The sequence below is a fragment of the Ruditapes philippinarum genome, unplaced genomic scaffold (assembly GCF_026571515.1).
Source record: "Ruditapes philippinarum isolate M1 unplaced genomic scaffold, ASM2657151v2 ctg78_1_1_1_1, whole genome shotgun sequence".
Lineage (NCBI taxonomy): Eukaryota > Metazoa > Mollusca > Bivalvia > Venerida > Veneridae > Ruditapes > Ruditapes philippinarum.
The window spans coordinates 171,249-196,995 of NW_026867107.1; the positions used below are offsets into that span (position 1 = coordinate 171,249).

General features: G+C 29.8%; 1 protein-coding gene across 1 annotated transcript in view; it reads left to right on the plus strand.

Moving 5' to 3' along the window:
- The first annotated feature begins 2,347 nt into the window (after window positions 1-2,347).
- LOC132734870 (substance-K receptor-like) overlaps window positions 2,348-25,747 on the plus strand; it is a 40,564-nt gene continuing 17,164 nt past the window's right edge. Inside the window, exon 1 of the mRNA XM_060721730.1 lies at window positions 2,348-3,371. Coding sequence (XP_060577713.1) covers window positions 2,439-3,371 — 933 coding nt within the window. The 5' untranslated portion in view covers window positions 2,348-2,438. The remainder of the gene's footprint in view (window positions 3,372-25,747) is intronic.

Genomic DNA, 25,747 nt, shown 5'->3' on the forward strand with positions numbered 1-25,747 from the left:
AGTATACGATAGTGTAAGTTTGAGTTTTTTTAACGAATAATGTAATTGCAAATTTCAGTAAGATTTGAACCGAAATCAAGTAATCGAATAACATATCAACTAAAACTGGAAAGGTTAATTTGTTATTAACAGTGTTTTTCCTATGAAAAATTTAGTTTCTGAGTTTGATTTGTTTATCTAAAATACGACTATTCTTTAATCGTTACTTATATAAAACGAAAATGGTTATTTAAATAAAAGTGTCCAAAGAAAAGACAGTTTAAATGATAAAATAGAAAACAATGAATGCGCATTAATGACGGAAAAACGTAAAAAGTATATCAACACAATTTGTGAAACGATTTAATCTGTTTATGTAAATATGTTTAACACAATAATTTTGAGATCAAATTTGAGATCAAACAACGACTTCCCCTTTATTTATAAATGATTCGTCATGACAGGGTATGATTAGAATCATTGATAGACTAATTTGGATTTCACGACATTTAGCATTGACAGAATGGAATTTAAAACCCGAAGCCATTAAGTTTTATATAATAATAATAATAATAATAATAATAATAATAATAATAATAATAATAATAATAATAATGATGATGATGATGATGATGATGATGATGATGATGATGATGATGATGATGATAATAATAATAATAAAAACAACAACAAAAAACAGTCTTTATTAGTAAACGAAAATTTTGATGAAAGTAATAAAGTAATCATTAATCAAAATGTAACAAACTTTACCAATAACTTTCAAATATGTTCACAATATTTTGTTATTTTGTGTGCTGATATAGGTTGAGCCTTAAAAAATATTTCTGCACGGTAACTGTTATTTGTTCATGCTGAGTGTTTTCCAATAGGCTTTTATGATGGCACAGATTACAGTTGTTTACATTTTTACCAGACCATCGTAGTTTTAGAACAGAACAGAACACCCTAATTCCAAACAATACAGAACGACCTACGTTCCAAATAATACAGAACGACCTATTTTCCAAACAATACAGAACGACCCTCATTTCAAACAATACAGAACAATACGACCTAAGTTTCAAACAAATCAGAACGACCTATTTTTGAAACTATACAGAACGATCCTTGTTCCAAATAGTACATAACAATACAGAACGACACACTTTCCAAACAATACAGAACGACATACTTTCCAAACAATATAGAACGATCTTCGTTCAAAATAATACATAACAATACAGAACGACACACTTTCCCAACAATACAGAACGACATACTTTCCAAACAATATAGAACGATATATTTTCCAAACAGTACAGAACGACCTACACAGAACGACTTACGTTCCATATAATACAGAACGACCTACGTTCCAAACAATACAGAACGACAAACGTTCTAAGAAGACAGACCGACCTACTTTCCAAAGAAAATGACCTTTGCTTGCTGATGTTTAACAATTACCAATAAGACTGATAGCATCTCGCTGTATAATGAGTACCTTGTCTTTATCTTAATTTCTCTGGTCAGATATCTAAATATAGACATATTATTACAATGTTCACATGCCACTCATATTTGACGCGATGAAATTTAATGAAAAAAGACATGCGCCATAAATTTGTGTAGAACGCAAAACGATGACAAGTTAGTGAAATAATTAAAGACTTAAAGAGCAAATATAAAACTCTTACAGTCAAGCTTAATCATGAAAAAAATGTGTGTTTTTATATATAAAAAAACAACCTTAAAACAAAATAAAGAAAGAAAATAAATAATGAAAAAAATTAATGAATGACATATCATATAATTACATTGTTCTGTAGACTCATTACTGAATAAATTGTTGTTGTTGTTGTTGTTATTATTATTGTTGTTGTTGTTGTTGTATTGCTAACAATGTATTTCAACTTTTGCATTATTATGTTTATCAGATAGTTTATAATGTTATTTCTTGAATTTGTTTACAAAATAAAAAAGTAAATATAAGCATCATGTATTGAGATAAAAAAACTACCACAAACGTTCAACAATTCATAGCATCATTACGAACCACTCTGTTGTGTAACACATGTCTGTCAACATCTGTCACAATGACATCATGGAAATCAAATAACTGAAAAACCTAGCGCCATACCTAACTAGATCTGCCATCATACGTTACACAGCGGTTGTTACTATACGAGCCTACCAATACCATTGTTCTGTTTCAGTTAACTGGAAATAGTACATTTGTACTTGCAAATATTTACCGGATTTTTCTTCCTTCATCTTAACTGGTATTAGTGTCTATATTAATCAGAAATATATTGACAGCATAACAAGATAGCAGTCGGCTGTCATGATTTATAGTCATAACGCCTTATCAAAGATTTATCTTGACTATATTGCAGGTTCCGATTCCTTGCTTACGTATATCTCTTTTGGAAGAATACCAAAGCACTCCGCAGCCAATTATGATTCGCTTGGGCAAGCACCGAAATATTTCTGCGCCAGTGAAGTTTCCCGCGCAAAAAGACTGGCAGATAGAACTCTCGCTGCTAGAACGCAGCCAGATTTATACAGTATTATCGGATAACACGGAGTTTAGCCGTCGCAATGACAAAATGACCGAAGTTGTACAAGAAAATTCGAGTTTGGAATTAAATGATTGGATTAATAAAAGTGTTTTGGAAAATAATGTTAATTCAAGCAGAAATCACACATTTGAGGATTTTATGGATATTCCGTTAACAGGGCAGGATTACGTTCTTGTTGTGTTATACAGTGTCACAACGTTCCTAGCCATCGTTGGGAATTCAATCGCAATTGTGATATTTACCAAAGGAAAAAGATCAAAAACGGATTTAAGACCTTTCCTAATTAATTTAGCAGTAGCTGATTTAATTATGGCAATTTTCTGTATACCGTTCACGTTTACATATCAATTACTTAATTCTAATTGGGTTTTCTCAAGACCCATGTGTCCAATTGTGATGTTTTTGCAAACCGTCTCAGTAACCGGAAGTGTTATTACAAACATGGCCATCGGTATAGACCGGCTATGTGCAATCGCATTTCCGTTAAATGCAACGAGGAATAGATCTTTACGTTATCGTTTAATAATTTTATTCATTTGGATTATTGCAGTTGCATTTGCAGGTGTCCAGCTGAAGGTTGGTGACACGCAATTCGACCCGAATACCGGTTATACGGAATGCAAGGAAAATTGGCCAAGTGAAGATTTAGCAATATTCTATACAATTTTGGTTTTAATTTTGACATATTTAGTACCGGTTATTATTCTTACAGTCACATACAGTATTGTTGGGTATATCCTCTGGAAACGAAACTTACCAGGAAATGCTGATGCTAGTAGAGACAAAGTGCAACTTAATTCGAAGGTCAAGGTAAGCATGTATTTCAAGTTTTAAATTAATTTAAATATATTTTGTAGAATAAGACGACTTTAAAGCACGATGCTTTCAGATTCATGCTTATTTCATGAACAAATACAAAAAAAGACAAAAGGTCAAAATATGCAAAATATAGCCCTTACTGCGTTAGTCACACAGTCAAAATAACGGGATACTGCAAAAAACAGTTAAAACATGAATTATAACTTGAATGTATTTTTTTTTTAAATCTTGGTTCATTTTCCCCCAAGTTTGATTTTATCGAAATTATTTCGCTATTCTGGATTCTTGCAGCTTTAAATTAAACAAAACGAAAGAAAAAAATATCAAATAAATACCAATATAAAAAACACCAAGACACAAAATAAGTTAAAAATCAATAACAGATAAATAAAAAAATACATCAAATAGCATTAAACTACCAAATTATGATACAATTTATATTGATAAATAATTTGCTTTTTAAAAAATGTAGTGAATAATGCATTGACTTACAGACACAACTACCTGCACCTACAAACAAAGTTTGACTTTGTCTAAGTATATCAAACATGTTTTTGACAAAATCTTAATTTGTACGAAATTTCTCTGTCTTAAAAAGAAATTACTATATCAAGTATAAAAATGAAATTTATATCTATAATTCACATTATTTGCTCGCTAATGTAATGCATTCAAAGTAACTAAGGGAAGAAAGTAAAAACGTAACATTTGCAACCGCTGAACATAAGTTTCAAATACTGCAAATTTCGGAGAATATGCTTGGGCGGAAACCTTTGATGTTTATTTCAGTCTAATACGAATCTTTCTATATTGTTGTTGATCATCTTCGATGTTTTAATGTAAAAAGCAGTTGTTAAGTACATAATTAAATACACGTAAGACGTATCAGTTAGCAACAAGCCATTTAGTAGTGTAATAATTACTAAAACAGAGATTCTTCACGTTATAATCATGAAAAAATAACTAACTTGAATGTATTTCATTCGTTGAGAGTACATGATGCATATATTTTTGACTGAATGCATATATTGTTTAACATTGACAAACACGTAAAATATTAGTCGCTATGGTGTAAGTACTGGCCAAATCACTTCTTATTTACCTCAGTGTAAAGAATAAAAAGAGAATTAAGTTAGTATATAAACAAATTGCTGATTTCAAAACGTTATGAAATACTGTACAAATGTGATGTATATTTTATTTCTTCAAATGCATTGCATTTTGAAGTTTTTAAATCTGTTATAAAAATTTATGAAAAGATATCAAAATTGAAATGGACCTGTTTCTAGTAACTTTTTCATTCAAAGTAGTCGTTCTTGATATTCCTTTGAGGAAAGGAAGCGGAATTCTACCTTCGGTTAGGTAAATTTAATTTTCAATTCAAGTATTGAAAAAATCCGTCATTTGCTGTCTATCTTCTATCAATTTTCAAATGTTTTACAGAAAATATACTTATCTTAGTTTTTTTTGCAAATATATAATTTAAAGAAAGGAAAATGTTAATATCACTATGATACTGGGTATAATCGTCATTTTTATAACGTGTCCTTCGTCCTATAGTGTGTATTTCATCTCATATTGTGTATTTCGTACTTTAATGTATTTTCCGTGTATTTTGTCCTATAATATACATTTCGTCTTACAATTTGTATATTGTCTTATAATGCGTGTTTTCTATTATAATACATATTTTGTCTTACATTGTGTATTTCGTTCTATAATGTATTTTTCGTGTATTTTGTCTTATAATGGAATCGTGTATTTTGTCTTACATTTAGCATATTGTCTAATAATGTGTATTTTATTATTATACTGTGTATTTTGTCTTTTCATATGTTTATCGTCTTACAGTGTATTTTGAATAACAATGTGTATTCCTTCATTTGATCTGTTTTCTGTCTTATAATGTATATTTATTTGCATTATTTGTATTTTAACTTATATGAATAATTTTAATTGTATCTCGTATATTTCGTATTAGGTGTGTATATTCTCTTTTAATATGTATTTCAAATATTTCGTCTTAGATGTGTATTTCTTCTTACAATGTCCATTTCTTACAGTCTGTTTAGCTGTTTATTATTGTGGGAAAAAACTGTAGCGCCAGTTCTGTAACAAACAGGCAAGTATCCACCTCAAACGTTTCCCTCCAGTCTGTGTCAATTCAAAAGTAGTTTCCACAAATTTCTTCCAACTTGTCTGTAAAAAGTAATTTGTAATAACAGTCTAAATTTAAGTTCATGAGAGATATTTATGCTAACTAAATAGCCACAGAAAATGTATGCTACGCCCTGAAAAAGCCGGGTTATAAAGACATTATGCTTCCACTGACCTTACCTGGCGAACTCCCTGGAACCGGTTAATAAAGATAAAATGGCAATAGATCATACAAACTAACATTATACGAGTTTGTATAGGTGTATGTTTATTCTTATAGATTTTGAAACATTTTGAAAAGTAACTATCTTTTTCTTGATTTGAACGAAACGCCTTTTCACATTTGGGAATAATTTGAACTTTGAACGTTAGTGTCCCTGATTTATATGTGGCGTTATGAAATACAATGCTCGACAAAAGCAACAACTATGCAGCCATACAGGTGGCCAAATGCAATGAATCGAAACACCACGAGAATTAGGAGCTTAAGGAAAAGCAGTCGTGTATAAAATATATCTCAAATCCTGCCGTAATCGTTCTATAATCCAGGACTTCATTGCTGTATAGACATACAGGTGTTTTATACGCAAAGAAGAATTGTCTACGCATTAATTACAACCCTGCAGAAAATTAGTTTATTCTGGAAAATCTATTTATAATGAATTGATAGATTATTCTTGTTTGAAGTCACATAAAAGAGTGAATTAAAAACAAAATAGCTTTACAAATATAATACAAAATATTATGGCAGTGTTAATACATTAATTATCGGTGAATATTATTGCATACTTTTTTTGTCCAATTAGTAGTTTCCATCAAAATATCATTAGAGTGCTCAACTGTTATATTAAACTGTCTTTAATCTTAGTGTTATACAAAAGCTCTTTTATTGTGAGATCGTATGTATAAATTTCCAATAAATATCGTACATTCAGGGGTAAATCAACATACCGAAAGATTGGAAATGTTGAACATTTCATTCTGCGTAATAAATTGCATGTTATAAACACGTTTCATAAAATGCTCTTGAGATATATTTAATTACATTAAAACATAGTCATTTTCACCATATTAAAAGATACATTGCAAGTCATATATTTACAGTTGTATAAAATTTAATAATGCTTTTGTTATATCTATTTTATTTCAATTAAATAGCATCAACTCGCTATGCCCTTTTCTAGTATATTGACACATAGGAAGCAATTTATATGATTTATATCAAATAGTCATATAAAACAATCACATACAATGCATGTCTGATATTTCACACACTTATATCACTAAATGATCAACAAAAACAAGCAAACAAACACACGTATAAATATTGTACTTTCGGTTACAAATCTCGTCGACTGATACATTATAAAAGCACATCATTTTTGTTTCTCTAGGCAGAAAATGCAGAAATACACTGTTATAATAGAGACATGAACAAACTTTCTTGGGATATAAATATATATGTTCATACTGGTAGAAACACACAGGAGATACAATCTAAACTCGTTATCTATATATATCGGAAGTGTGTCTAACCTCTGTTTGTCAATGCTGTTTACAAATCAACACAATTTAGATGAGCCAAGTCTGAGAAAACATGACGATAGTACCAGTCATTTGTGTATAAATCGGAGATAAAAGCATTATTCTGTACATAATCATATATTTTTGTAAAGGAAATGGAATGTTGTAAAGAGAGGTGAATACCACAGACACTTGTTTAGAAGCGAATATAAGGCATTTATAATGACATTACTCCACTATATACTATAAATAACACAAGATGACCAACTACGAAATGTAAACAAACAAAACCGAAGCACATTTATCAAGTAGCTACAGAAACACAAATGCACTTGCAGAATAATTCTTGCATCATTTCATACCCGTAATATATGCCCTTTCCAATGATATATGTATCTACTAATAACTCCACTTTATAACAAAGAAAATTACATTTGTTTCCATCAATAGTCAGTTTTTTCCGACCTGTCATCTTGCGAAGCTGCTGAAAGTGAATGGTTCCAAAGCTTGTAAACGGAACCGTTGCGAAATCTATAAGCCGGGTGCAAATGTCACGTACTATGGGTTTCAACCGGTTTTTTATTTTCAAATGTAAAAATGAATATCCGCATTTTTTCCCCAAAGTTTCTTTGATATTGACTATACAATGCAAAACATGTATGTAAAATATAAACTATATTGTTTAATGAAACGCTTTGTAAAAAAAATAATAAAGTATTAGAAATTTTCACGGGCTCCGACTTGGAAAAGAATTTGCGCGAACTTTTCCCGCTAAATGTCAAGTAGGTGGAATAGGAATTTTTCCATCAAACTAGAATCGGGAAAGGGGTGACCCTGACTGTAAGAAACCCATTGATAATGAAGTAAATGAGCAGATTGATGTAATGAATAATTATGTACGTGATGTCAATCATGAGTATGGCTTCAAGTCGCCAAAATTTGTACTTGATTGTATTAGATACAGAGGAAAATCACATAAGAAACATAATTCTTTTTTGATTAGCGATTTATTTGTTGATGGCGTGCACCCTAGTGATATCACTTGTCAAAAATGGCTGTATCAAATAGTAAACAGTCTTTCCAGGCATTTGGTGTGGTAATTACTGATTGGAAATACATATGCATATAGCATATTTTTGGCTCAACTTTTTTCTCTCGCTCATTTAAGCATATAGAGCTTGTTACCTTATGTTTTCTTGGGATGTTCGGTGTCTATCGTCATTCTAAATTAAGATAATGTAAATTTTCGACAAAAGTTGTTCTCACGCTTTCCATTCACTTGTTATAGACTTCATTTTTAGGACTAAATGTATAATTAATTGCCTTGATTATTACTATGTATGAAACAAACATTCCATAACAAATCGATTGGATGTCAAATTATTTCGTTTCTAATAACACACAAATCATATATTTTTGTTGTATTTCTATAAATCACTGAGAAAGGTACATGCCGAAATGTTGAAGTGGAATTTAGAATTCGGTTTATGCAAATGTATCTTGAAAAAAAAGTTTGTTAGATGTTTGTGATACTGAAGTAAAAAAGAGTGCGCTTTACGGTCACATTGATCCTTTATTTTTCATAATTTTTTATGGATAATTCTTTAATATTAAATATTTCATTAATTATCAAGTGCCCGTTGCATCTGATATTTTATTACATGCTTTTCGGTGGTTTATAGAAATATATCAGTGATAAAAAACTGTGATAAAAAGTTCATATTTCACTCGTGGCTTCGCCACCCGTGAAATATACCTTTTGGTGCTCACTCGGTGAAATATATTCCGATCTTACACTGAACTAAACAAATATCCTCTATTTATTAGCTAAACTTATCAAATTTGTAAAACAGAAAATTAAATTACTTTTTTACAGGACGAAAATGATTTTAATAACTATTATTTTATGGTTTGGCGCTTATCGTTCCTTTGTTTGATGGTTGACGGAACAAATTTCAGGACAAACCACAATTAGTAACTATTATCTGATGGTTTGACCCCTATCGTCCATTTTGTTTGATGGTGGATTGAGCAAAGCGCGTGTGGACTGGCCGTACCGCTTGTGAAGTCTGCCTATCGGACAGTTCATTTCCGACTTTTGTTATTGTTCATTTTTTTTTTATCACTGCTTTATATTTGTATGCATATGATAGGAAAAAGCAATATGACCAATAAGAATGGTTACCTATTCCTCATTACTGAATGTACTTCTTTTTGTTAACCTATAGCTCTTCAGCGCTTCTTATGTAAAAGTCTTCCAAGTATAATTTCCAATAACCGTAAATTATACCATACCCAGACTATGGTATAATTTTCAGTTTTGAAGATCGAAGGAGTAAGTGTTTCTGGGCGGAGCTATAGGTTAAAACAGATACACCATTGGTGCGTTGACGATTTCTGGGTTTGCGTAAATTATACCATAATCACGTGACCTTTCTTATGCAACCTCACTCGACTTCGTCTCGTGAGGTTAAGGCATAAGAAAGGTTTCGTGATTATAGTATAATTTACGCAAACCCAGAAATCGTCAACGCAGCAATGGTATATCTATTACTTATGTCATGATTTTTCCAGTATTCCGCGTAGTCACATATTTTCATTAATAACATTAAGTGTGATAATTACAAGTTGGTCTTTTCCAGGTTCACTTGACTATGTAGTAAATTTTATAATCAATAGATGTCCCCCGTGTCTTTATGATTCATAAAATAATTGGTGAAGCTTTTGCGACATTGGATTTTTTAAAATTGTTTTCGGCCAACAACTTCTAACTTATAAGGATTATATTCAGCAGACTACTTTTTACTTGTACACTATCCTTATTCAGCTGTACATAGGTCAGGTGAGGGTCACAATAATTTTAATGAGTAACAAGTCTAGCTCAGTACGGAACAAATCGAAGGGCTAAACTACGATGAGCAGAACGATTGCAACTGGGGTTTGATCAATGGTCAATGTTTCAACGACCTTGCACTAATGGGGGGGGGGGGGGGGAGGTGTGCAAAATGTCAAAATGATAAATAAACACCTATTGTTTCATGTAAATTTATTCTGTAACCATAAACTATATTAACATGAACAAACTTCGGGTTAAGGAACAAGAATAAATAAATAGTATCTAAAAGATTCAGAATTAAGTCAATCGTTTAATTTATTGTAAAGGACTAATCCTCAAAGCTATTTAGACCTTATTCTGTATAAAATTTTCCTAATATAAAATTTATCACAACTGTATATAAATAATAATTCTCAAAGGAAAATATGTAGAAATTTGCAAGTTTGATAAATTTGATTTATTAATCATATATTGAGGCAAAAAAAATATTAAGATAAAATACTTTGAAACAGAATTGATTGATAGACAATTTAAATCACACAAGTCATGATAATGCTGAAAATGTAAAGGGAATCTGGATTATGTCTAATTTCAAATTCACTTATCAAAATACGTGTTGTATCACGCTTATGGGGGATCCTCTTGTTGGAGAGACAGTTCGCACCATAACATCTGGACACAGGCTAAAGAAAGAATCGAACTGGAAAGGTAGAACTTTTTATTCATATGTGCAAATTATGCAGTTTACTAATTAAACATGTTTTACAAATAGCTTTCGTTGTAATTTGCGACAATGAACATGCTTCAGTCAGGTGAAAAAGCTTTGTGAATATGCTGGACTGATCAGTGTTGCCTTCATATTCTATTCGATTCGAGTGCAATTACATATTTAAATTGTTATCAATGTAAAAAAATCGTCACCATTTATAATCATAGAAAAAATGTGTTTATTTTCCAATGAATGCATAATAAAGAGTGTTCTGAACGAAGGTTGCTGGTTCGAACCCGAGAGGCCATTGTACATCGCAAATCAGTCTTATACAAGAAGAAAATACAACAATTTTTTGTAATAACTTTTTTATTTCTTTTGGCGAATAATTTCCATCATGACTGGGTATAAAATCAATTTAGGAACTTTAAATACACATCATATTTGCTCCGACAACGGTCGCAAATAGAAAAAACGTTATGTTAAATTTCAGCTGAGAGGAGTAGTCAAATATGAAATTTTGCAAAATTAACACAATTAAAATGCACCGACAACGGTTACACGTGTTATGTATGTCCGATAATTACACAAACATTTTTGATGTCCTTTGAATCATATCATAGTGTTGCAAGAGCACCGACAACGGTTGCATCAAGCAATTGACTAATGTCTATTCGATTAGCAATTGACTGTTATTTAGGTACTCCGTCGCCCAGCATAAAACATGTGTCCCAATCATGACGAAGCGTTGTGATAGCTGACTCCTGAAATGTAAAACAAGCACAGCAGAAAAAAGGGTTGCGGAGGGCGGGAAATTAAAAACCTAGATTAAGATTTTAACAAAAATTTTAAAATATGATCAGCAGCTACCTTTCTCATAGAGTTCCAGAACGAAAAGGAAGCAGCGGGCTCGCGCAGCTCCTTATATATAGTGTTCTAAATATAGCTCTCAGACTGAGCATGCGTATTGATACGCAGTACAACTGATCGATAGATTAAGACATGTGTCATTCATGTAAAATAAAAGAGTTTAATCTTGAATGATTAAACTTTGATATTAAGTTATACCTAAACTAAAGGATTGCAGAGATACTACGTAACTTATTCTGTAAAAAAAATTGCAAGTAGTCAGTGAATTTAGAAGCCCTGTTTCAAGTCAATTAAGTGCACACTACATAAATTAAGGCCATAGTAGATACTGAAAGATACTGAAAAACCGTTTAAAATCAGGCGCCAAAAATATTTGAACATTAAAAATCCATCGTACGTGTCGATAGTTTTTGCGCCCGGCTAAACACCGGCGTATCGTTACCGTATATGACTTTGGGAACCATTCGTTTATAGCAGCTTCGCAAGATGACAGGTCGAAAAAAACTGACTATTGATGGAAACAAATGTAATTTTCTTTGTAATAAAGTGGAGTTATTAGTAGATACATATATCATTGGAAAGGGCATATATTACGGGTATGAAATGATGCAAGAATTATTCTGCAAGTGCATTTGTGTTTCTGTAGCTACTTGATAAATGTGCTTCGGTTTTGTTTGTTTACATTTCGTAGTTGGTTATCTTGTGTTATTTATAGTATATATTGGATTAATGTCATTATAAATGCCTTATATTCGCTTCTAAACAAGTGTCTGTGGTGAATACGTCTTCACACAATCAATAAAGTAACTTAACTCACTAGAATTACAATACTTGTACAATGATGTTTTGTAATTATTTCAACATTTACGTTAAATAAAAAGAAATTCATTTCGGGTAGAAGTATTATACATTTCACCGATTATTGAAAAGACAGTTGTATCTGACCATATTGCAAATTGGAAATACATCAGTGGATACGTTAGTCAACTATAATAACTATAATCACTTTTTATTCAAACACGCTCAATTTGAAATTGCAAATGCCTTTAACTTCTTCAAACTCTTTGTTAATGATAAAGTTTAAAGAGACTTCACCGAGTTTGTTTACATGACTGAACTTGAAATATTTTTAAGATTAATGATCTATTTAGTTTAGCTAACGACTTATAATTTCTGTACAATATTTCAGATCATTTGTTCTCATCGTTTATATAGAATATTTTAATTGGTAAAAATGACCCAAAATTGAAAAAGCGTTGCAACGGTTTTCTTTCATATTAGACTACAACACAAAAATACGAATTTCAATATATTTCTAAGTATATCCTTTGCATATCTCATTGTTTTAAATGCCCCAGCTGATCTTTGTAAGAAAGTAAACTTTTAAAGTTTTTAGGCTTTTGGACCTCAGTGTTATTCCTTTGTTTTGAATACACATGTAAAGTGAGCATCCTATGAATACATAAATTATGTTCATACCGGTAGAAACTCAATAGATTCAGTATATTCTAATTATTTTATATTGTACGTGTTTTTTTTTATCTTATAGTTGTCGATACTGTTTTAATTTCGATGGTCCAAGTGTCAAAAATATAGTGAAAGATGAAAACTATATATTTTTTATCATGAAAATTTATCTTATGCGCATGTCCGTATTTTTGTAATCATATTATGCTAAATTTTTAAATGAAATTCACTTTTTTGTCAACGGTCGTGTTTGAAACTTTATTTCGGGCAATCGACCCAAACGCCATAATATTTGATTGCAAATGTTTTCTCATATTTCATAAAGTCATCCGAATATTTATGTGTTTTGTCCTTGAACATAAATGTAGGAGTTATACAAATGTATCTGTTTTTGCCTTATTTTTCTACTAAGATACCGTATTGCACAATATAACAGTAATATATAATATATATAAAAAGTTATCTTGTATAATCTTCAATGAACGTTTTCGGATAAGTTTGTTTTAAATTGCATTACACAAAAACGAGTTACTATACACTTTTAAGGAAATCATACATGAAGTTTATAGTAATAAACATAAAATTTTCAAATGATAGTTTTATCGATACAAATTTTGAAATCATAGGGTTGGACATGAAATGGAGACCTCCACTTAACTGTGTTTCTCACTTAACTTTCCGAATGAATGGAAATAATTCTATGCTTGTTTCCATTAAATATCAGTCTATTTCACATAATTCTATAAAATTATGGAAGTTTGTCGCAGACATTTCAATTTTAACTATCTGAAATTGATGTTTGAAATATTATATTATTAATGTGTATTGGAAAAGTACTTTAAGTCATATTTTCACAACATGTTTTGCTATTTGCGTTCGGTTTTATTTTACGCTATTGAAAATGCGCTATACACAATCTGTGCCATCATAAAGTAATTTAATATGATTAAAGTAATGCATTACAATAGATTATGTCAGAATAGCATGGGAAACATGCATTTGTTTTAAAAATGTCTACGACGGGGACTAATATATTTCTTTTAGAGTATGCCAGTATGTACAATATGTTATATATTTCCTTAATTTGAACTTACTTTATTTGGACACAAATTTAATTGTATTTTCAACATCAAATATTATATTCGTTTTTTATTTATTAATTGTTTTAAGCCTGCCAACTTCCTAAAATATTAAAAAAGAATTTGTTATTGAGGACATTAATTAAATATGGATAAATTAACAAATTCATTGATGTCATTATGTTAGAAAATGAAATAGTTCATGTCTCCTAGCCAGAAAATGATAGAATAACAAAACTTGTTGTTTCTTTCAACTCATATTCGACCCAATTACGCCTATGTCACGCGACCATTACACTATCTCTTGACATAGTGTTTTGGAGAAATCCACTCAGATATTGTATCCAAGTAATAAAGCATACATTATAAAACGATCACATCGCATTGTATGTCATATAAACCGTGTCAGCTTGTTATACCTGGCCAAAAATTAGGCAATGCCTGGCAATTTCAGCTATCTGTTTATCTTACACAGTAATCTAGTAACAATCTGCCTAGATAATCTCGCATAATCTCGTTGGGAATGTTATTGTATGTCACTTATTTGCATTATTAGCAACATACCGTATCCAATTTGGAAACAATACTCAAATACCTTTGTTTGCTAATGTGTTTGCATTAAGTGATTGTTATGTCCTGTGTTACTTGTAATGATAAGTAAGTGATGTACTTGAGTGATTAATTCTTTGTTTTTTACACCACCATGTTACAATAATATGTTATTTCTGTTCTTGAATAAGGCATTATGTGCATGTTAAATGTAAATATCAAAATCCGATTGTTTTGAAAGTTACTTTTTTGAGAAAAATATTTTTCTTTTTGTTATTTTGCTTCAATTTTTTATGATATTTAATCATGAAGATTTTCAGAGTAGTGATATAAAAAAGCATTTCATATATGTTTATTAGAAAGAAACTGTACAATATCAGATGGATAAGACAAATTGTTGCACTTATCACAAAGAGATTTCATTTAGCACAAATTATACCATTTATTATTCAATTTGCACCTGCTATAATTCTGTGACCGTAAAACTGTTCTGTAACACAGTTAAAATGAAATTCTTATTCATCGCCTCAATGTTCGAAAGAAATATGCAATGTAACATTGGCTATAAGTTTTACTAATGAATGTCCTATTTACTTGTTGTCTCGGATATAGAAAGTCAAGGCATTTGACTGCTGACTTCAAAGGCAAAACAAAAATGATTTAGGTGTAATATTGACATTTGGTATATGATAATTTTAAATTAAAGGCTGTAATTTAATACATAAAGTGTATTCAACATATTCAACCAGCACAAATACGATAAAAATTAAACATTTTTGAAAACACTCCGCTACACATTAAAGAATGGCATCTTATACAAGCTTTTGTCATTGCATATATATAACATTTGCATACATATACGTCAAAACACTGCAAAGGTTCGTTTATTAACTTTTTTAAATTAAGGGATTTGTTCCGGAAAATATCAGTTCTTTTTGTAACTGTTTTATCTTATGACGACAATGAATAAAACGTCATTTGTTACAGTTATTACAAATTTGATATAAATGCATAGTTTCTTCTTTATTTAAACCGCAAGATATTTTATCAGATATAGCATGTAGCACTTACTAGGTTAAGAACCTCTTCACAAAATCTTTTTATTGAAACAGGAAGATATGATAATACCCAACGTGAAGACCGAATATGTAAATCATGTAACATAAGAACAATTGAAAATGAATACCAATTTCTTCTTGTGTGTCCCCATTATAGAGATCTTAGAATATAATAGTCCTGTAGATAATGTACTCTGTTAGCAACAAACTTAGATTGCATAACAAATCAACGTTTACTACCCCATTGTGTCTTTGTGACATAAATCTATCATATTTTATAAATAAAACTATGTTACAATGTTAGTTCCCATGACTAAGATTGTAAGTATACAATATTTGGCAAACTTAAGACATTCTTGACAGCCAAGACTACATTTTTCTAACTCCACCTACATATGTGATGTTGTTTTTGACATTTGATAAACAACAGCCTTGGCAGAGCTTTGAACAACTAAAAGGGATTCCAGTTATTGACATTTCAGTTATCCATAAGCATTTCCATAGGCGATTTTGATCCAGCTATTCTGTCGAACCTTCAACATGGTGGGTTAAAACTTGTATAATATTATCTGTTTTCAAAACAAGCTTTTTCTAATTATGGCTGCATTATAGTATTCGTTCGAGGTAATAAGAAGTTGTAACTTCTAACATGTTGTGAAAATAAGCATTTTGTTGCTTGAAAAATATAAAAACCGACCACATTTTTTTAATACCTGAAGCAAAATTAATATAAAAGTGGAAAATGCATCATTCCGAGTCTGATTACATTAATGGTTACTGTATAGCACATAAAAAATCCATACTAATTATTAGTAACTTGTAGTAATTTTATTCAAATTATTTTGTTCAAGAATTTGTTTGTTACGTTCGATATTGTTATATTAGAATATTTTATCACATAAACCGCGGCGCAGGAGTGTAATAAAGCCATGTAATAAAAACGATATTACACTAGTGTAATAACACTTTGACGTGACGTCATTTGCGCTATATAGAAACATAGCGTTAAATCGCGCTAATGTTAGCGTTACACTATAGAAGCGTCATTGAAAAATTACTCATTTTAACACTTAACTGTTCTTATTTTATATATGTGATAAATAGAATATTATATTCGTGTAGATTCAATACTAAATTTATTGAACTCGTTGAATAAAACAATATTATACTCGCCAGAGGCTCGCATAATATGATTTTATTCAACTCGTTCAATAAATTTAGTATTAAACTACACTCATTCAATATCCTCTATATAATGAATAGCCGGTAAATTTAGTGTTCTGTGCCAATTTTGAATTTCCTAGATACGCCAGTCAGATTCTTTAAGTACCTAAATATATATGATAGAGTATGTCCTATTGATGCCAATGATAAAATTAATATATTTATACACATACTTCTCTTTTATGATCGTTAGTTATCATAAGCTTTAAGTGCCATATGATTATATCTTTATGTGGTTAACTTTGATTCAAATACTTTATTGTATTGTTGTATGACATTGCATTGATAAAATTATAAATGTATAACAATTTTATACTCAACATTATATACTCGTGTGAAGTATATGCCATTTTTTAAATGTAGTTATAAATGCATTTTGTTGAATGTATCTTGAATTCATTTTCCTAAGGAAAGTTCAAACATGTAAAAGGTAAATTACATATGACTTGATTTATTCAAAAATACTTTTATGACGTCTTTAAAAACGCCCATTTTACATCGAATGCATTATCACAATTTCACAAATAGTACATAATTATGTATCGGTAAATCTGATCTTGCAACTTGTAGGTAAAGACATAAGTAATAAGAATGATATAATTGATACGAACACTTTTCTTTTGTTTCTTTGTTATACGTACTTAATATAAGTCTCTCTCTCTCTTTCATAAAAAGGTTGAAATTATGCAACATGTAATCAATCACCTTTGTTGAAATTTGAAAAGTATAATATCTTAAGATATTTGAAATACTATGTCATCTCGGCTATATGTATAATATATATAATTTCACACTTTTACATTAAGTATTAAATTACAATCTTTATGCTATAAGTACGTTTCGCACATTTTATTTTTCTCTCAAGCAAATCTAAGATTCAAATATGAAACTTTCTGTTTCATTACAAACAATTGATACTGAAATGAATGTTAAATTGTTAGAACCTATTTATAACCTGGATATCTTTCGTGTTTGTTTTTTTCGATAGGCTTTCGTTTCGTTTTGTTCAGGTTATTATGAAAGGTGTAAACATTCTATTTGATCCATTAGTCATACTAAATATTTTACTATAATATATATTTTTTCTCACCAAATTGTAACTATATATTACTATTATCCTAAAAAATTTAATGTAATATAGCCGTTTTCCATTATGTATTTGTATATGTTTATGTATGTATACTGCTGATGTTTCCCGCTATTGTGGGACTTGTGCATTTTGTAAATAAATTGAAATTGAAATCAGATATTTTTACAGTACTCGTGCAGATACCGCATTGCGTGTTAATCAGCAGAAAGTAGATCCGTCAGATTACTGTCAAATCTGACAGCTATTAGATTGTAAAAATACTTATCTAACGTGCAAACATAACAATCCGTAATATAATGTTTATTTCTTCAATTAAATAACTGCATAAGTTTGATATTTTCGTCTCGGGATTGATAAGTAGTTTATGTCTGTTTGAAAAGTAACATGTAACAAACATCTTCCAGATGTATTTTTCATATCATTTAAATAAAGCAAGGTGTTGTTTATAAATTTCATGAACGCAAGTAAGTGAAAAACAATATTTCAATACATTGCACGAGTGGTTCAGCTGGTTTAGATTTTTTAACTTGATTGTTATGAAAGGTTGAAGTTTTAAACAACTGCTGTCCGCTTCCTGGATTTAAACAATACTAGTGTCATCTGAGGAAACACGATCATGACCCCAAAAGGACTCGAACCCAAGATCTTTCTAGTTTAACTAGACGCGTCATTTATCTTTAAGGATGATTATACAAATATTTTCTTTTGATTCGTTAGTATATCAAGATTAACTATGCTGAAGATATGTTTTGCGTTATTTCATTTAGAAACTTGTAGTACCTGACTTACGCAATATCTGAGTGTTTTTTTTACTTCTCCTCAAAATGCAAAAAATGCAAAACATCCTTGTCAAAATTTGTCGTATCTTTGTGTCTTCACATGTTTGCTTTCCCGAGTCAAAAAAGCATCAGGACGACATAGTTAGGCTATACAGGCTATATATCTCATAGAATGTGCAATGTTGCATTGTTGCATTTTCGCTCTATTGCATTGTGTTTTATTACTTTATTGCATTTTGCAATTACATTTGTACAAGAGCATAAACATATCAATAGAAACGGAAAAGAAAAGGAACATATATTTATTAATAAAATGTTATAAATATACAAACCTTTATAATTTGAGTCATTAATCAAATTAAACACCCAATACACGCAAATAAAACAACAGCGAAAGGATAGCAACAATACGACACATACAAAATGTCCTGTCAAATTCGAGAACAATAACAAAAAGTATCTCTGAACAAATATTGGTTAACGACTAATGTGTTCAGATCACGGAAATGACCTCAACTCATGTCTATTTGAATCGATAAATTTATCAGATTGAACGAAAGAAATTCTCTTTTGAATGCAACAGACTTTTCTTTAATGACGTGATCTTGTCCATCTATGTTGTAACTATATCTCGCAAATAATGAAAATGCCTCTTAAACAAAATATATATATTTTATTTTTAGGACATTCCGCTCATTCAATGAACTTTCAATTTTAATACTAGTAATCGTTTTTCTATATACATAATTTACATGACCATTTTGGATATCAGTTAACGCGTAGTTTGACAGACTACATGTCAATTAAAACTATACACGCACATTTTAATTCGTTGTATCTCAACTCTGTATCGTTGCTAGACATACAAATTGTTTCATTTTTATTAAAGAAAAATAACATTTTTTCATATATGATTGAATGTTTACATCATTTGTACATAAACAATAGTGAGATAATTTCCAGAAAGAAAAAAAACTATATAGTTATTCAAAAGCATTTTATTAACTTTGTTAGTATCACATATCCATGATTTAAATTTAGTTAACGCTTCCACTTTGTCTTGGTTTGAAATATATCAATCCTTTATTAAACTATATTATATGGACTCATCTGTTTCAAGGACTTTTATGGATCATAATGTCATAACAAGTGTAATATATCTTCCGTTTGTACATAAGTACTGCACCTGTAACTTGGATAATTGTTTAATTTGTATAAGCATTGTTAAAGTTTTGTTATGTTGACGTTAGTTTTGAACTATGATATAAGGATTTTCCTTTTCAAAAGCCGAATTGCAAGTATATGCATAAGTGTTTTTATGCAATTGTTTTGCAATTAAATATCTCACGAGGTTTACCTAACTTCTTTATACAACATTCTCTCTAAATCTATATATAAAATGACACACATAAGGATATTGAAATCCGACTTCAAATAGTCAAATGTAATCTTTCATTTCGTCTTTAGATAGCATAATAACAAATGAGAATCCCTTATTGTACAAAACTCTCAATTCAATCTGCCATGTTTATTTTAAAGATCAGAAAAATAAACTATTATGCAATGCCATAATGCAATTTAAGATTAAAGCGTTATCTATCACGATGTTTACACACACGTGATCATGCTACCAGAACTGCTGAAAAGATTGTCAAAAATGCTAGCACATGATCCGTTTTACGAAAGTCAAGATTAAGAAAACATCATGATTGCCCTAAAAGCATGATCAGAATCTATAAGCTTAATAAGATACCCGTGTTTTACATAATTAAGTTATAAGTTATCTAAACATTTCACCTCACTTTGTATGTAGTAAAGATTATGCAAAGAAAACCACACCTACGTGCTTGAATTTGTTTTTGTTATCGAAGGCATTGCTGATAAAAACGTTGAAAAAGAGCATATTTTTTTTTGCACGATTTGATGAATGAGCTCTAGCAGAATAATATTAAAAGATTGTGCAATACCGAAAATACAATATAAACTTTCTTTGTTTTTTTAGTTTTCTTTTTTTTTCATCACGAACTTTAAGAATATAAATCTTTATAGTACGGATTCGACGTTAGTTTCAGGCATACTTTCCGTGCTTAAAACTCTCTTTTATTCGAAGCTGCCGCTAGTACATATGTTCTAGACGATTTTACATGTTGGCTTCAAATTAACGAAAATATGCAACGGTATTGAAACTTTACTTACATTATTGTCATCAGTAAATATAAAAATAGTTCTTTAAAGTACTATTTCAGGTACATATTTCGTAATAACTTTGTTTACAGACACAAACGACAATATAGTTTGTTGTTATTTGTACCGTTTAAATCGGAGAACATTTTGACATGTCTCTTTATTTGCTATGACATGATCTTCCGTATCAGTTGTAGGATTATTTTACTTGATTGAAGATGATTGATTGATCCTTATTCAAGACACGACAAAAGCTATATATCGTTAGACTCTTACAGAAAGTATACAAGAATAAATAAAGAAAAGAAATACAACGCACTTGGAAGTCACTAATGAAATCTTTTGTAACCTTTGACAAAATACTTCAGCTGCGACAAAACGTCTTCATAAATATATACACACCGCATTAGCATCCATGTTCAAAGCATTTGATTAAATATGGCAGTCGGGAAGTATTACGATTTTTCTGAAATCGATAAGCATACATGTGATGACAAAATCCCTGATTATCTTTGAATTAGTGGACACACCGACTTTTACGTGATTAGGTAGTATATAAATCTAACAGTTACTAGTATTGCTTTAACTGACGGTATTTCAAAAGAATCATGGCATTCCATTTATATCATTGCATGACATTGCATTTCTTGATAAAAACATGAAATAAACCAATTCCAATATGATATTTGTTAAACTGTACAACAACAATTACGATATAACTGTTTAAGATTTTTTAAACTTCCGGCTCAATAAAGTATTATTGGTAGGTAAATGTTGATTAAACTTAATTACGCTGATTTATGGGTCTGTCTACAAATGCCACGGTAAATTTTAACTTGCAAAAAATACGATAACGTTGCTTAAGTAATGATGAGACTTGGAGTGCTCTCACAAATGTGTTAATGGTATATTTTTTCAACCCTTACCTTGCGGTAATCAAAAGTGTTTAGTATTTACTGGACTTATTTAAAACTTTCATTTACTCTGATCAGGTTCTATATATTTGATTGACTAACATGATACATTCATAATCCAGATATTGCAAGCTGGACAGAACAGTTTATGAAATTTAACAGATTTAAGGGTTAAATTTAGGAAACAATACCTGAAGATTAAATTATGCTATATTCAATATCAAATTATGTCAAAAAGTTACAAAATTAAACAAATAGTGGTTAAAAATTACACTTTCTTGGCAAGTATGAATTTCTTCTCTCCTCTTCTTCTTATCAGATGATATATAACTATAATACATTGACCTTGCTAAAACGTCGATTGCATCTGTCACTCAGAAAATCACTATCACATTTTTAAAGATCCTTTATGTTGTGATCAAAGTGGTAAACCACACTAAGTGAAATTATATATATGTACATAATTATGCAAATAAAACAATTTTCAAACATCGAAGAATATGTAAAATATGTACTGCAAATATTTGTGCATATTATATGTAATCATTAAATATATGCATTCATTTCTTATTGTAAAAATTGACATAAACTTTATAGAAAATATTTTTTATAACCTCCCTTTATTTACATGAAATGTTAAATCCGGATATATCTTTATAGATAAAGCTTTATGGAACCTACAATACATTGATAAATCTTAATTTGAGCATCATATTTATAACTTAAAACTATAACAAATTGTGTTACAGGATCTTTAATATAACATGTACTCTATTGTACATGTAAGATCATTTCTATTTATCAGTGAAATTTTCAAAACCGTGCAAACATTTTCCATGGGCTTGTCATGTCGAAATTAACAGACGTATATCAATAAGAAATAACGAAAAAAAAAACTTCTAAATCTATTTTGCCAGTTCCTTAATGACTTAAGTCATTATCTAAAGTGTTGAAGAATGTTCATGTTCTAAATAGCCCTCAACACTTTACCAGGTCAGAGTTTTCAGAAGTTGATAGTACTTAAGCTTTATTCAATTCACATCTGCAAGCTCTTCTGATACCTGTTGGATACATTAAAAATACATGTGTGTGATACGCTTTAAAGTAAACAAATGTTAGTGAAATAAGTGTTCTGAAGTGGTGTTGACTTCTACTGACGAAAAACCAAATTTGTATTTCGAAGCAGAATTTATGTCTCCATCACTCGTGTGCTAAAAAGAAAAATAAGTTGTACATGCTACGGTGTTCAAAACCATCTTACAATTGTTTTATAAGAGCTATCAGATTTTTGTTTCAAATCTAGCTTTTGTAACGTATTCAAAACTACAGATTTCGACTTTGACATTTTATATTTTAGATTATTCTAGGCTGACTAAGGCTGACTAATTTGCTGTTTTTTTCTTCACATTTATGCCTGATCAATAAAAACTTGAAATTCATTAATGAAAACATGATTAGATTTTAATTAGAAAAGAATCATGTAATTTAAGCAAACTGAATGATCATTTGATTATATAATGAGAAAGTTAACTACAAACACGTTATTTCTATTGTATCACTGGTAGTTATTAAGGTTGAGAAAATGTTTGCCAATACCTAATTTATTATGTACAAGTTCCAAATTGAATACACAATGTTGTCAATAATCCAATTTTCTGCTTAAGATATTAGAAATGATGTATTTTAGTAAACAAAATATCAACGACTATGCCGTTGCGAACGTTAGTCTTTTTACACTGAGATCGTATTTTTTCCTTTAATTTTTTTTCCTTAAATTTTTGAAACCGTCTGTGTTGTTATTTTATCATATTTTTCAATTTCTGTAATTATATGTTTTAAACTCTCTTGTCATAATAAAGCTCATTTTGTAAACTTGTTTTATCTGGAATCTGTCAATATTTATTTGTAAATGTAAGTATTTAATTTGATCACGAAGAAGTACAGAGTTTTGAAAATCTTTCTCGCCACGATGTTTTGGAAACTCGCCTATCTAAGAGTCATATATAAATTGTGATAAACATATTGCTAGTAAACAAAATAAAATAGATCATTGTTGTTAATACTGTTATAGAGCATTTTGTTATTTGATTTATTAAGTCAATTATGCACCAATCTTATACTAACTTTGATGCAAAAGTTCATTAAATCATCAATTTTATAACTGTTACAATAGAATTGAACTTTTGCTTCTTTTACAACTTGTATGGTTATCAGTGACTTAATTTCCGTATAAGCCGTATTTTAAGATATTACTTTACAATGTGAATATTACTAGCTACATGCAATAACTTGCACAAGATAAAACCATTTCCTCAAACGTTGGAAATCGATTTTGTTTGCGATTTCTTGATAAAGTTTTATGACTTTGCTTGATCATTAATTAAGATTCTCGACATTATGATAATTTTCAAATTGTCTTAAAAAATATTTAAACTCAATATTTGAATATAAACTGGTTGTTTTTATGTTTTGCACTTTCAACCAATTAAAGAAAACAATAGCATTTTCATCTAGATTCACATGTGCAATTTGAACAAAAAATATGATAAATAATATCAACAAGGAAAGGCGGCGTTCAATGAACGCAAAGATTTGTCACAATGTGCGTTACGTGCATTAACTTCTTGATATGTCCAAGAGTAAAATGTATGGCGCTGTAACTGCCAATATCATGTTGTAATATAGAAATAATTATTTCAAAAATATTTCAAAATATAAAGTATCAAAGGCGCTTTATTATTCAAAATTCAATGTTGCAGTCGTACAGGTGTGCAAATGTGAAAATATTAGATAAAATGATAGCTATTATCTTTTGTATTAAGTATAAATCACAACTCAACGAGCAGGAAATGTGTTACGTTAAAGACACACAGTTGTTTTAATCACAATGAAATATTTTCTAAGCATAAGTTACAACTCTGCAGAAAATTGCTTTATTATGATTGTATAATACATTTATAATGAAATTACCTATTGCCTTTATTTATAATGTTAAAGAGTGACGTAAAAAGTTTATTATAATACAAAAATGTAAGAGTGAGTAAAATGAAAAATGTTAAAAATGTATCATGGTGATTATTAACTAGATAAACAATCAGTTTTTCTTACCATGATATTAGTTCTTTCATCCATTGAGGTACAGATCATACTGCATTGGTTTAAAGCATTACTAAAAACTTACATGTTCAATAAGAAACAATCTCTGAATGAAACTTTTCATCGTAAATTACCTGTCTTTTTAAGAGCAATGTTTGTGTTATTTGTGAAACTATTTAAAAGTAAACAATATGTTAACAATAACATGTACTGATATATTATACAAGGAAAATAAATAACACATTGACCGTGAGAAGTCATCAGCAGTTTGAAGTTTATTTTAGTGTTATTTATGCGCCTTTTTGCAAGTGATACAAATGCTTTCGATAAGTTATATGTTAAAATAGGGAAAAACAGAATCCCTAAAGAAAGTCCAACACATCAAAATTGAAAATGTTGAGCCTCTCTCTATGATAACAATGTAGCTGTCAACTTTATTAAGACAAAATAAATAATTGCATTTTATAAATATAACATAACTCTTTTGTCATGTCTTGTCGAGTGTTTTGCAATGTTCGGTCCAGCTTATTTTTATCGGTGAAAATGCACTAATCTTTTGCCTTATTTAAGAATTTCGAGTGTTTTTTAACACATGATAAACTTAAATCAGTATTCAGTACTGTTAACTAACAATGTTTTAAAATATTCATCCCTTTGGTATGAATTGTTTAAAATGTCGTTATAGTTTTATCAATCAATACAACTCAGGGTTTTTTCCCCAGGATTTTGGGCCCATACCCATGGAATTGGGAATTTCAGCGATGTTTTGTTAAAGATTGGGAAAAAATGCATGACTGAAATTTTGCAGTGATTAAATGAATGCTAACAATC